This window comes from Hemiscyllium ocellatum, chromosome 16, assembly GCF_020745735.1.
Source record: "Hemiscyllium ocellatum isolate sHemOce1 chromosome 16, sHemOce1.pat.X.cur, whole genome shotgun sequence".
NCBI lineage: Eukaryota > Metazoa > Chordata > Chondrichthyes > Orectolobiformes > Hemiscylliidae > Hemiscyllium > Hemiscyllium ocellatum.
The window spans coordinates 36870886-36885767 of NC_083416.1; the positions used below are offsets into that span (position 1 = coordinate 36870886).

General features: G+C 42.3%; 1 protein-coding gene across 1 annotated transcript; it reads left to right on the forward strand.

Moving 5' to 3' along the window:
• The first annotated feature begins 296 nt into the window (after positions 1 to 296).
• Positions 297 to 8651, forward strand: higd2a (HIG1 hypoxia inducible domain family, member 2A). Its single transcript, XM_060837133.1, has 2 exons — positions 297 to 492; positions 7722 to 8651. The coding sequence occupies exons 1-2, from the start codon at positions 312 to 314 to the stop codon at positions 7886 to 7888; spliced, it is 348 nt and encodes a 115-aa protein (XP_060693116.1). The 5' UTR covers positions 297 to 311; the 3' UTR covers positions 7889 to 8651.
• The last annotated feature ends 6231 nt before the right edge of the window (positions 8652 to 14882 follow it).

Consider the following 14882-nt stretch of genomic DNA (forward strand, 5'->3'; position numbering starts at 1 on the left):
AATGTTTGATTATCGGTTAATTTTAACTGTCAATCACAGGCTGAGACCCCGCCCTTTAATACCCTTGGTGGGTATTACCTGTCAATCACAGGTAAGGGTTCCAACTGCTAATAGCTAATCGCGGGCCGAGGCTCCGCCCTTTAATGCGGTTGGTGTGTACTAACCGTCAATCACAGGCTGAGGCCAGCCCTTTGGAAGGTTCCGTTCGCTAACTGTCAATCACATATGGAGCCCACCTCCGTTTAGAGTGACGATGTTGGCGTATGCTAATCGTCAGACGGGGGCCCGGACGCCATTGTGTTTCCGGTCATATGACCTTATTCCCGGCTGTGAGAAAGGATCTCGGGATGAAGTCGTTTGCTGCAGCCTCGGTGCTCGATTTAACGAAGCCTCCGGATATTGAGGGTTTTACCCCATTATCCAAACCCAAGGAGGAAGGTTTTCAAGAGAAGTTCATCAGGAAAACGAAAGAAAACCCGTTCGTTCCAATCGGTGAGTAAAGCGTCCGTTAGAGCATGGAGTCGAGCTGAAAGTGATTGAATCAAGATTCATTTAGAATGGAATTCATCTTGGATCCCTTTTAAACTACACTTGATGGGACATATAAAACTGAAATTGTTTGCTTAAGTACTGCTCATTATGTGTAGTGTTTAAATTTCTATGTCCCTCATACCATTCAATTTGTAAACACAAGTTAACTTTGGAACCTTTTAAAATATGCGAGTGTCTTTTACTGTATACTGATCGCAGAAAATGGGGGAGATATTAAATGAATATTTTTGCATCAGTACTTACTGTGGAAAAGGATATGGAAGATATAGCCTGCAGGGAAATAGATGGTGTCCAGATTACAGAGGAGAAAGTGCTGAATGTCTTGAAATGCGTAAAGGTGGATAAATCCCCAGGACCTGATCAGGTGTACCTGAGAACTCTGTGGGAAGCTAGAGAAGTGATTTCTGGGCCTCTTGCTGAGATATTTGTATCATCGATAGTCAAGGTGAGGTGCTGGAAGACTGGAGGTTGGCAAACATGGCGCCACTGTTTAAAAAGGGTGGTAACGACAAGCCAGGGAACTATAGACCAATGAGCCTGACCTCCGGTGATGGGAAAGTTGTTGGAGGGAATCCTGAGGGACATGAGCCTGACCTCCGGTGATGGGAAAGTTGTTGGAGGGAATCCTGAGGGACAGGACGTACACATATTTGGAAAGGTTGGGACTGATTAGGAATCGTCAACATGGCTTTGTGCGTGAGAAAACATGCCTCACAAACTTGATTGTTACATTTTTTAAAAAACTCAGAGGACTGATGAGGGCAGAGCGGTAGATGTGATCTATATGGACTTCAGTAAGGCATTCAACAATGTTTCCCATGGGAGACTGATTGATTGATTGATTCGCAAGGTTAGATCTCATGGAATATAGAGAGAACCAGCCATTTGGATACAGAACTGGCTCAAAGGTAGAAGACAGAGGGTCATGATGGAGAGTTGTATTTCAGACTGGAGGCCTGTGACCAGTGGAGTGCCACAAGGATTGGTGCTGGGTCCTGTACTTTGTGTCATCAACATAAATGATTTGGATGTGAGCATAAGAGGTATAGTTAGTAAGTTTGCCAATGACACCAAAATTGGAGGTGCAGTGGACAGCAAAGAGGGTTACCTCAGATTACAACAGGATCTCGACCAGATGGGCCAATGGGCTGAGAAGTGGCAGATGGAGCTTAATTGTGATAAATGTGAGGTGTTACATTTTGGGAAAGTAAATCTTAGCAGGACTTATACACTTAATGGTAAGGGCCTAGGGAATGTTGCTGAACAAAGACATCTTGGAGTGCAGGTTCATAGCTCCATGAAAGTGGAGTCGCAGGTAGATAGGATAGTGAAGAAGGTATTTGGTATGATTTCCTTTATTGTTCAGAGTATTGAGTACAGGAGTTGGGAGGTCATGTTGCGGCTGTATAGGACATTGGCTAGGCCACTGTTGGAATATTGTGTGCAATTCCGGTCTCTTTCCTATTGGAAAGATGTTGTGAAACTTGAAAGGGTTCAGAAAAAATTTACAAGGATGTTGCCAGGGTTGGAGGATTTGAGCTATGGGGAGAGGCTGAACAGGCTGGGGCTGTTTTCCCTGGAGCGTCGGAGGCTGAGGGGTGACCTTATAGAGATTTACAAAATTGAGGGGCATGGATAACGTAAATAGACAAAGTCTTTTCCCTGGGCCGGGGAGTCCAGAACTAGAGCACATAGGTTTAGGGTGAGGGGGTAGACATAAAAGAGACCTAAGGGGCAACTGTTTCATACAGAGGGTGGTACAGGTATGGAATGAGCTGCCAGAGGATGTAATGGAGGCTGGTACAATTGAAACATTTAAAAGGCATTTGGATGGGTATATGAATAGGATGGGTTTGGAGGGATATGGGCCAAGTGCTGTCAGGTAGGACTAGATTGGGTTGGGATATCTGGTCAGCATGGACGGGTTGGACCGAAGGGTATGTTTCCATGCTGTAGGTCTCTATGACTCTATACTGTAAATCTTTTCATTGTGATAAAAAGATTACAAAGGTCATTCATGCAGGTACTGCTACAAGGAATAAAATTATTATGTAAATTGAAACAAGATTTTGCGGATGCTAGAGAGCTGTAATAAAACCAAAAATGTTGTAGAAACTCAGCATGTTTGGCAACACCTATAAACAGAAACATTTAACATTGAGTTATATGACTCTTTGGAACTTCTAAATAAGAGTCTTATTGCACTTGAAACATTCTGTTTATCTCATCACATATGCTACCAGACTTGCAGAATTTCTTCAGTTTAATAAATCAAAGAATTGCAGTTGCTAAACATCTGGAACAAAAACAAATTACTGTAGAATCTCAGTAGATCTGACAGCATCAGTGAGAAAGAAGTTTGTTATTGTCATTTTAGCTATGTGACTGATATTACTGATTTGAGGTTTTGACTTATATCACATTGGTTAGCTTAATCAGAATGGTCTCAAATACAGTATTGCCACTTATCCAGATACTACTAAAGTTATTTTGTGATGGTTTTCAGTTTTGTTGAGCAATAAAGAAAATAGTAACATGTGAACGATACTTGTAGAGGTCAAATTCAGATTTTGGTGTCTTATTACTGCACAATGCCAATCTTATAAAGCCTCTAGAACAACGCAGATTCATTACATCTTAAGACAGATTGTTCAGTGTGTTATGTCTAATCTTGGACTCCTTACAACCAATTAGCTAGTCCCACTCCACTACATCCTCCAGTTTTATTTTCAGATGATAATATTTTCCCTTTGAAATCATGGTTGAATCTGTTACAACCAGATTGTCAAGAAGTCATCTGGATCCTAACTACTTTTTTTTGTGTGTCACATCTAGTTCTTTTGTCAGTCACCTTAAGTTGGTGTTCTTAATTCCTCTGAAGGTCTCCCTGCTATAGAAAGGATGTTGTAAATCTCTTCCAAGTTTCACAAGAATGTTGCCAGGGTTGGAGGGTTTGAGCTGTAGGGAGAGGCTGAATAGACTGGGGCTATTGTTTCTGGATTATTGAAGACTGAGCGATGACCTTTTAGAGGTTTATAAGATCATGAGGGGCATGAATAGGGTGAATAGCCATGGTCTTTTTCCCCAGGGTAGTGGAGTCCAAAACTAGAGGGTGTAGTTTTAAGCTGGGAGGGAAAAGATTTAAAAAGGACCTAAGGGGGAACTTTTTCACACAGAAGGTAGTGTTTGTATGGAATGAGCTGAGGAAGTCAGTCAAAGAGGTCCAACACGGAAACAGACCCTTTGGTCCAACGCGACCATACTGACCAGATATCCTAAATTAATCTAGTCCCATTTGCCAGCACTTGGCCCATATCCTTCTCAACCCTTCCTATTCATTTACGCATCCAGATTCCTTTTAAATGTTGTAATTTTACCAGACTCCTCCACTTCCTCTTGCAACTCCTTTCCATACAGGCACCACCCTCTGTGAAGAAGTTGCTCCTTGGGTCCCTTTTAAACTTTTCATCCCTTACGCTAAACCTATGCCCTCTAGACTTGGATTCTCCCACTCCCAGGAGGGGAAAAAAAATCTTTTACCTTATGCATGCTCCTCATGATTTCCTATAAGATCACCATTTAGTCTCTGCTCCAGGAATAACAGCCCTAGCCTCTATCTAAAGCTCAAATCCTCCAACCCTGGCAACATCTTATTAAATCTTTTCTGAATCATTGCAAGTTTCACAACATCCTTCTCATAGAGAGACCAGATTTGCACACACCTATGTTCCAAAAGTGACCTCACCAAAGTGGTGAAGGCTGTTACAATTACAATATTTAAAAGGCATCTGGATGGGTATATGAATAGGAAAAGTTTAGAAGGATTATGGGCAAAATGCTGGCAAATTGGACTAGATTAATTTTGGATATCTGGTCAGCAGGGATGAATTGGACCAGAGTCTGCTTCCATGCTGTACAGCTCTGACTCTATAAAACAGTTTCTTACTAATCCATTTAAAAAAAAACAGATAGAGATAAGGTTACATGGGTTGTAATTTTCCAAAATTCTTTGGCTTCTGGAGAAAGTATCAGAATATTGACAGTTTTCCAATGTGATATGCCTATTCAAAAAGGGAGGAGGCAAAAACTGGTAACTATCAGCCATTTAGCCTACCATCATGGTGGCTCAGTGGCTAGCACTGCTGTCTCGCAGCGCCGCCAGGGATCCGGGTTCGAATCCTGCCTCGGGCGGACTGTCTGTGTGGAGTTTGCACATTCTCCCAGTATCTGTGTGGATTTCCTCTGGGTGCTCTGGTTTCCTACCACAATCCGAAGATGTGCAGGTCAAGTGAGTTGGTTATGATAAATTATCCATAATGTTAGTCAGAGGTAAGTATAGGTAAGGTATATGGGTCAGTGTGGACTTGTTGGGCTGAATGGCCTGTTTGCATACTGTAGGGAATCTAATAATAATTGATTCCAACATTTTTCCAACAAAATTAAGTTTTTGCAGTACATTTGGAAAATTATAATCCAAATAAGCAGAGTCAGCGTGGCTTCACGAAAAGGAAATCATGTCTGACTAATTTGTCAGTTTGTTTTTTTTTTAAGTCTCAATCAGAGCGGATCGAAGGGAACCAATGAATGTGTTGTACTGAGTTCCAAAAGGCATTTGACAGAGTACCACCCGAAAGGTCAATTCATTAGAGCCCACAGAGTTGGGCATTGGCACAGATTTGAGAATTAGCTCATGGACAGGATGAGATTAGAGGTTCTCTAATCTAATGGATGGAGATTAGAGGTTCTTTTTCACGTTGGCAATCTGTAACCAGTGGGGTTCCCAAAGGATCAGTTTTGAGTGTGCACCTGTTCAGAGATATTGGTGATTGGTTAAGTAAGTGGGCAACAAGTAGACAAGTACCACATAATGTGGGGAAATGTGAAGTTGTTCACTTTGGAAAGGATAACAAAAGAAAAATATTAAATAAAAATTGCAAAAAGCTGCAACACAAAGCGATTCTGGTACTTTAGCACACAGCTGCAGCAGGTTACATGCACGTTTTCTGAAGGCAAATGGAATTGACCCCTATTTCAAGGGGATTAGAGTAGTGAAGTCTTCCTGCACAAATGCTGATGAGACCACGTCTGGAGTACTGAAATTAGTTTTGGTCCCCTTTTAAGGAAAAATATCAATTCATTGGAGGGAGTTCAGAGACTGGGATCATCCTAATGAATACTGTTATAAAGAGACTGTCTTACGAGCAAAGGGTGAACAGTTGGTACTCGTTACAATTAAGAAGAATGAGAGGTGATCTCATTGAAACTTTGGATTTTTAAGAGGCTTATGAAGGTAGTGCTGACGAGATGTTTTCGCAGATGGGTCTAGGACCAGAGGGCATTGTCTCAGAATGAAGGGGTGCCAGTTTAAGACTGGGGTGAGGAATTTCTTGGTTTGAGTGTTTTAGGAACTCCTTCCCACAGAGCTGTGGGGAGAGAGTCCTCGTGTATAATTTTAAGTTGAGATAGCTAGATTGTTGATAAACAGATAAATTGAGCATTACAGGGAAAACTAGGGGAAGGGTGGACGTAAGCAATGTCTGACCTGTGATCGTATTGAATAGAGGAACAGACTCATGAAGCTGAATGGTCTATTTCTGTTGCTATTTCTTATGGTCTTATTAACTCAGCCAGGACTCGCTCATTAATTTGAACAATACTGTTGAATCTTCCAAATTTCTCCAAGGAAAACGGTGGCAATCTTTTCAATCTATGCATGTCACCTAAATACTTCAAATCTTGAAACATTTTTAGAACTTTTCTGTAACCTACGTAGCTTCATATCCTCCAATATAATGCCCAGAACTTCACGCTACTCCATTTGAAGTTGTTATAAAAATGTGCCTTAAATTCTGTGCTTTTATACTGTGCATATATTTAAAAAATACTTAGCATTCCACGTCTTTATGTCTAACCACTGCCACAACCTGCCATGTTCAACTGTGTAAGTACGTACACACATTCTCCCCACTTCCTCAGCATCTTCTAGAATTACAGTACAGTATATCCTTTACAATGCCATATTGTTCCTCCTTCCAAAATCCATTTCCTCATATTTCTCTGCAGCACACTTATGAGCTGCTCTCCTCTTGCACCCATGTCTTATCTATTACAAATCTCCTCCTCCCAATACAAAGTTTTCAGTCACTTGCAAGTTTTGAAATTGTGCCTGTACACTCAAATCTTGGTGATTAATATAGACCAACCTTCCGCCCAGGTGGAAAACAATCATTCATTCTAAAACGTTGTATTGGACTTGAAACACTGTTTCTTTCTCCATGGATGTTTCCAAAACTGTTTCTCTAGGTACTTTTTGCAAAGATTAATTCACCAGTTTTCTGTAATTCGGCCAACTTCCTATCCATACTACTAATGCCACTTTTATTTAATAGTTTGAGCTTTGTTGACAAGCCTGTTATATTTTTGATTTAGAGATGCCGGTGTTGGACTGGGGTGTACAAAGTTAAAAATTGCACAACACCAGGTTATAATCCAATGAAGGGTTTGGAGGGATATGGGCCGGGTGCTGGCAGGTGGGACTAGATTGGGTTGGGATATCTGGTCGGCATGGATGTGTTGGACCGAAGGGTCTGTTTCCATGCTGTACGTCTCTATGACCTGATGAAGGAGCGGTGCTGTGAAAGCTAGTGCTTCCAATTAAACCTGTTGGACTATAACCTGGTGTTTTGAAAGTTTTTAAGACTGTTATTTGACATTTAAACACTTCAGGAAGACCATGCATAGCATATCAGCTCCATTACTTTATCCAGAGCAAACTGTTGAATTGGTCAGTTATGCTGCAACTTGAACAAAATTTTTGGAAAATGCTTTAGATGGTGTGAAGTAATATCTAGAAATAATGTAAACTATTGCCAAGATGTCAAAATGGTCACATCAGTCTAAAGCAGAGTCTAATTTGAAGTTTGCTGGTTATTCGTCTTTGTGTTTGATGATCCTGGAGACGTATTAAGAATATGTTTTAGTACTGCTGTCTTGTTGGTGTACCCCAGTCTTATAAACAAACCAAGATCTGTCAGTCGAAACTTGAGATTTCTGCAAAATAACAGGAACACAGTTTTAACTTTGTAATTCCCAAGGCTTCACATGCATGAAGACAAAGTTTAAAATCCCCTGCTCAATTGTTTTAAATGTCTTTTTTTTTCTTTTTATAGGAATGTTGGGCACAGCAGGTGCTCTTACCTACGGTTTGATCGCCTTTAAACATGGCAAGACACGACAATCTCAGCTGTTAATGCGAGCACGTATCTTTGCCCAAGGTTTCACTGTTGCTGCTATCTTGGTGGGTGTGGTAGCTACCGCAATGAAGCGCAAGGTCTAAGCAGTTATTCTACTCAATTGGTCTGTGTCCTGGAACATCTGAAACTAACATTGCGAAATAGGAGGAATTTTCAATCCTATTTAATAAATGAAATATGCAACTGAACTCACTCTAGAAATAATTTCAGCACAAAACATTGATGATTTAAATTTAGGGACTTCTCAGTACCAAACATTTCGATGAGTAATACAAACTATGGTATAACTGAATATTTCTGTTGCAAAGGAAACACTCAAAGGGGTGGTAAGCAGAATATAAAGCAAGATTTGGAGTCCTAGCCCATAAACAAATAAGGTCAGCACTCAGTTTTACACTCTTCTCACCACCCTTTTACATGTGTATTTTTTTTGTCATGCACAATTCACATTTGAGATTTTTTTTTGCTCCTCACCTTTGCTGATCTGTGCATAGTATGACTTTGATTCATCTTGTGGGGAACTGCCAGGCTCATTTTTACACGACTGGTGTTTGGTTTTGTCTAAAATTATAAACTTCCTGATGTCAACTTGCTGCACTTTCTAAAAATATCAAAAATGCATAATGTGTGTAAAGGTTGAAACAAAACAAATTTGTTAATGAGCAACATGTATTTAATCTATCACTGGTGTATGCCTGTGTACTTTTTAAGACACCATATAATGTATATTTTATTAGATCATAAAATTCTGCAGTTCATCATATTGAAATGTGCTTCGAAAGTTGTTTTGAAATGGTGTTTGAGACATGCAATGGAAATAATTAAACATTTGTTTACCATCTAGAATACAGGACACTCTTATTTCTTATTGCTGTCAAATTTGTTACATATCCTCAATCAATCATTTCAACTGTTTTTGGACATTGAATTTAGGTAGCATTCTAAATTTTTTTAAGCAAAACAGAAGATAAAATGATTTCATTAGGGAGAAAATAGCTGGTTTTGTTACTTGCAATAGCCCGTGTAGAACACGCTATCTTAATTGCAATGTATGCTGTCAAAATTAGTTGGATTTGTTTCTATTTTAACATTAAATGCATTGATGCTAAAATCTAAGTTTATAATTAAACACTTAGCAAGACTTGGTTTCATGTGAAGGTTCAAAAATACCTCTTCTGCCAAGACAACATTGCCTGAAACAGTGTCTACAATCACATGACACTTTGAGCCCAGTCTTGTAGTAACTGAGCAGGACCTGCTAATAGGCCGTTAATCCTTAAAACCAAGGATCATAGTTTAAGAACAAGGAGTAAACCTTTTAGGGTTGAGTGTGTGGTGCTAGAAAAGTACAACAGATTAAATAACCTAGTCCTGCTCCCACCTTTTGTGTAAACTTACACTTTTGTATAGCAGTAAGAAGCACAAATGTTATGTGGAAATCAGACTCTATAGGGTTCAATGACAGTTGCTATGACCCTTTGCTGTAGTAGCAATATTGTACATCTGTCACCAGATTAAAAGTTTAGTTACTGATCACTGACTAAAAAGGCGATAAATTTATCCAGTGAGAAGAGTGGATTTGTACAGATGATGATTCAATAGTTACTTGAGTCAAATAATTATGGCACAAGAGGCCATTCAGTAGCTGCATTGGAACACCTCAAAACCACATCATTCTGATTTAGAATTGAATAGTTACTTGGTCTCTGGTTTAAAATCCTGGAACTTCCTCCTGAGAGTACTGTGTATTCTACACCATGGGACTGCAGTGGTTCTCAGAGGACTGATACTTCTAAGGGGAAACTGAGGATGGGTATTATATAATGACTCAGCTAATTGTGTCCACATCCTGTGAAATCTTACGAAAGCCACTCAGTTTCTCATCCTCCAGTATTATTGTAATCCTTTAATTTTTTTCCATTTGTATAATTATCCAACTCCCATCTCAAAGGCATGATTGATATAAATTTTCAAGCAATATAGTATCAATTCTAAACATTCACTGTAAAAAAAAAAGCCTGAGGAATGCTGACCAGCTTATTATAACTGGATTATTCTCTAAGTAGACTTCACTGGTGTTTCTTGAGCAAGCTGTGTCCAAGTTAAAAATCACAACACCAGGTTGTAGTCCAACAGGTTTATTTGGAAGCACTAGCTTTTGGAGCGCTGCTCCTTCCTTCCGGTAGCTAGTGGAGCAGGATCATAAGACACAATTTATAGCAAGAGATTCATATCAGCTAAAATAAACCAAGATTCAATCTTTTACGATGAGTTGTAGGTTTCAGTTTGTTAATATGTAAATCCCAGAACTACTTTTAAGTCACATTTCAGATAACTTGAGGTTTTTTCAAAAAAAAGGTTAGATCTCAGCTCAGACAATGTATTAAAGGTGTGAGGTTAGAGTCTGTTTGTATCCCAATCTTGAGTCAGACTAGTTCTATTTCCAAAGCAGGAATTTACTGCCTGCAGGATGTGCTTTTTTTGATTTGAGCAAAATAGAATGTATCTCCAAATAATTCTGCAAATGCAAATTCACCCCATAGACTTGTGTGCGCACACACGTGTGTTTGTATGCTCGGTAAAGTATGATGGAATGAGAGTATGAAGGGTGTTTGTGCTTGTCTGACAGTGTAGAGTGTACTGAGGTGACCTTGTACGACATGAACCCAAGGTCCCAGTTGAGGCTATCCTCATGGGTACCAAACTTGGCTATCAGCCTCTACTCTGCCATTCCGTTGTTGCATCCCATTGTATCAGGGGATGGGACCCTGTGTGAGAACTGCTCAGGCTACGTCAAGGGCATCTTGAAACCCATTGGATAAGGGACCGCCAGCTTCTATCGCACCACTACAGATTTCTTGCAGAAACTTAGCATCAGTGGACAAGTTGAACCGGGAACATTGCTCACAGTTGACATTTCGGCAATCTACACCAGCATCACCCAGTATGATGGCATTGCTGCAACAGCCTCCGTATGTAATACTAACAACTGCCAATCTGAACACAAACCTACAACTCATCCACTTTATCCTCAATCACAATGTTTTCACCTTTGGCAATCAGTTCGACATCCAGACACAAAAGCTATGGGGACTAAACTTACACTGGAGTAGTAGCCATGGTTCTTGCTCAAGTAATGAAGTGGAATCAAAATCCATAGAAGGATGACTCAGACCAAAGAGTTCTATCAAATGAGACATCACATTCACAAAAATAAAGTTCCAGCTGCTTGTAAAAGTAGACTGCAAAAAATGTACTTCCATCAAGTTAAAATATCTTCATAGCCAAAAGACTATATATATGAGATCTAGTTCAGATTAAACAGGTGCAGTTTATATTCAGCCAAGTTGATTTGTGTAGATAATCTTATCAACTGTAGATTTTTAAAAAAGCAGGATTAATAGGAAGTGTGAAATCTTCCAAATTAATTGGTGGAAGTGCTCTACATGTTTAACTGCTCCAAGTATAAATAATTGATATAAACAACTGATGCAGTAAATGAAAAATGAAACCATGGAAAAATGAACAGCGCTTGTGTGGTGGTCATGTTACTGATCTTCCATTTGCTACAGTAATCATATAATCAAGAAACCAAATCTCAACATGGGTGCTTAAATTGAATAAATGCTTGATAAACTGGACATAAATTTGTTATATTGTTAGGTCTGTGATTAAACCAGTCACAAGCCGGGAAGGGTAAGTTTTCTCCACTTAAAAAAGGGGACTTACCTTGGGGGTCAGGCCTTCATTTTTACAGAGTGGTGAGGAGAAAGGGTGGAGAACTGCTAGGAAGGAAGAGCGCGAGAACTGTTTTTAAAGGAGCAGCTGAGAGACCACAGCAAGGAGCAGAGGGCTGCAAATGTGTTGCTGGTCAAAGCACAGCAGGTTAGGCAGCATCTCAGGAATAGAGAATTCGACGTTTCGAGCATAAGCCCTTCATCAGGAATAAGAGAGAGAGAGCCAAGCAGGCTGAGATAAAAGGTAGGGAGGAGGGACTAGGGGGAGGGGCGATGGAGGTGGGATAGGTGGAAGGAGGTCAAGGTGAGGGTGATAGGCCGGAGTGGAGTGGGGGCGGAGAGGTCAGGAAGAGGATTGCAGGTTAGGAGGGCGGTGCTGAGTTGAGGGAACCGACTGAGACAAGGTGGGGGGAGGGGAAATGAGGAAGCTGGAGAAATCTGAATTCATACCTTGTGGTTGGAGGGTTCCCAGGCGGAAGATGAGGCGCTCCTCCTCCAGCCGTCGTGTAGTTGTGTTCTGCCGGTGGAGGAGTCCAAGGACCTGCATGTCCTCGGTGGAGTGGGAGGGGGAGTTAAAGTGTTGAGCCACGGGGTGATTGGGTTGGTTGGTTCGGGCGGCCCAGAGGTGTTCTCTGAAGCGTTCCGCAAGTAAGCGGCCTGTCTCACCAATATAGAGGAGGCCACATCGGGTGCAGCGGATGCAATAGATGATGTGTGTGGAGGTACAGGTGAACTTGTGGCGGATATGGAAGGATCCCTTGGGGCCTTGGAGGGAAGTGAGTGTGGAGGTGTGGGCGCAAGTTTTACATTTCCTGCGGTTGCAGGGGAAGGTGCCGGGGGTGGAGGTTGGGTTGGTGGGGGGTGTGGATCTGACAAGGGAGTCACGAAGGGAGTGGTCCTTGCGGAACGCTGATAGGGGAGGGGAGGGAAATATATCCTTGGTGGTGGGGTCCGTTTGGAGGTGGCGGAAATGGCGGCGGATAATACGTTGTATGCGCAGGTTGGTGGGGTGGTAGGTGAGAACCAGTGGGGTTCTGTCTTGGTGGCGGTTGGAGGAGCGGGGCTCAAGGGCGGAGGAGCGGGAAGTGGAGGAGATGCGGTGGAGGGCATCGTCGATCACGTCTGGGGGGAATCTGCGGTCCTTGAAGAAGGAGGCCATCTGGGTTGTGCGGTGTTGGAATTGGTCCTCCTGGGAGCAGATGCGGCGGAGACGAAGGAATTGGGAATATGGGATGGCGTTTTTACAGGGGGCAGGGTGGGAGGAGGTGTAGTCCAGGTAGCTGTGGGAGTCAGTCGGTTTATAATAGATGTCTGTGTTGAGTCGGTCGCCCGAGATAGAAATGGAAAGGTCTAGGAAGGGGAGGGAGGAGTCTGAGACAGTCCAGGTGAATTTCAGGTCGGGATGGAAGGTGTTAGTAAAGTTGATGAACTGTTCAACCTCCTCGTGGTTCCGCCTGGGAACCCTCCAACCACAAGGTATGAATTCAGATTTCTCCAGCTTCCTCATTTCCCCTCCCCCCACCTTGTCTCAGTCGGTTCCCTCAACTCAGCACCGCCCTCCTAACCTGCAATCCTCTTCCTGACCTCTCCGCCCCCACTCCACTCCGGCCTATCACCCTCACCTTGACCTCCTTCCACCTATCCCACCTCCATCGCCCCTCCCCCTAGTCCCTCCTCCCTACCTTTTATCTCAGCCTGCTTGGCTCTCTCTCTCTTATTCCTGATGAAGGGCTTATGCTCGAAACGTCGAATTCTCTATTCCTGAGATGCTGCCTAACCTGCTGTGCTTTGACCAGCAACACATTTGCAGCTGTGATCTCCAGCATCTGCAGACCTCATTTTTTACTTACAAGGAGCAGAGGGCTGCCAGGTACGTATTTGGCAGCAGCTGACTCCTGAGAATAATGTCCCCCACCCATCCCTTCCTCTAACCAGAAACGACTCTTGTTAAGGTAAGGTATTTCAATTGATATTTCTTGTATGTTGTCTGATTGATTAAAAATTTACTGTTAGTTGGTTAGTTGAATAAGACCTACAAGTACTAGAAATTATGACTCAGATTTGTATAAAATTAAATAAGTAGAGATGGCTGGACAGGTGATGTGCTGTATGATGTGGGACTGGCTGATCCCATTGTCAGCGGCAGTGACCACATCTGTAGCAAATGTTGGTTGCTGAAAGAACTCCAGATCAGAATTGATGATCTGCAATCTGAGCTTCAAACACTGCTGCACATCTGGGGGTAGGGCGGAGAAAGAATTACCGGGACACTTTGTTTCAAGAGGCAGTCACATCCGGTAGTAATCCAAATTCAGTAAATAAGTGATCAGCGACCACAGTGTGTGACTGTAAGTGAGGCAGGTAGTGGGATTCTGAGTTCAGGAGTGGACCTTGACCTTGTCCTTTTTGCTCCTTATATGGATGAGGACAAGGGTTGTGGAGACAGGATGGGCCAGCTGACCACGGCACCATGTGCAGAAAGCCATTCAAAAGAGGGGAACAAAAATCAAGTAATTGTTATAGGCGATTCTATGATTAGGGGGACAATTTAGTATCCTTTGCAAGCCCGATCAGGAGTCCCACATCATGTGTTGCCTGTCTGGTGCCAGGGTGCAGGGTATCTCCGACTGGCTTGAAAGGTTATTGGAGCGGGACAGAGAAGATCCAGTTGGAGTGGTCCACATTGGTACTAACATAGGCAAGGCTAGGAAGCAAGACCTGTCTGGGGATCATCCAGCACTAAGAAAGAAATTGACAAACAGGTCCTCAAGGGTCATAATCTTTGGATTACTGTCCAAGCCATGTGCAAATTAGTGTAGGGATATGAAAATTAGGGAAGTAAAAATGTGGCTAAGGGATTGGTGTGGAAAGAGGGATTACATTTTCATTGGCATCAGTTTTGGAACCAGGCGATCTGTACCGATGGTTCAGGTGGAGACCGTCCCAATCTGGAATCAGTGTTCTAGCGAAAAGGCTAAATAGCGTGGTCGCTAGGACTTTAAACTTCTGAGTCGTGGGGGGGTGGTGGTGGGGGTTGGGAGGAAAGGGAAAAGGAAAGTGACGGAGTCCGGTAGAAAGATACACTGCAGGTTAGTGTGTGTGGAGGGTTTAAGTTCAAGACAGACTAGGGATGAAGCAAAAAGAATGGATAACTTAGGACATATTACTAGAGAGACTAGACGTTGGCTAATGTGATGCCACTGTTTGAGAAGGGTGGTATCGACAAGCCAGGGAAATATAGACCAATGAGCCTGACCTTGGTGGTGGGCAAGTTGTAGGAGGGAACCCCTAGGGTGAGGATGTACATGTATTATGAAAGGCAAGGACTGATTAGGGATAG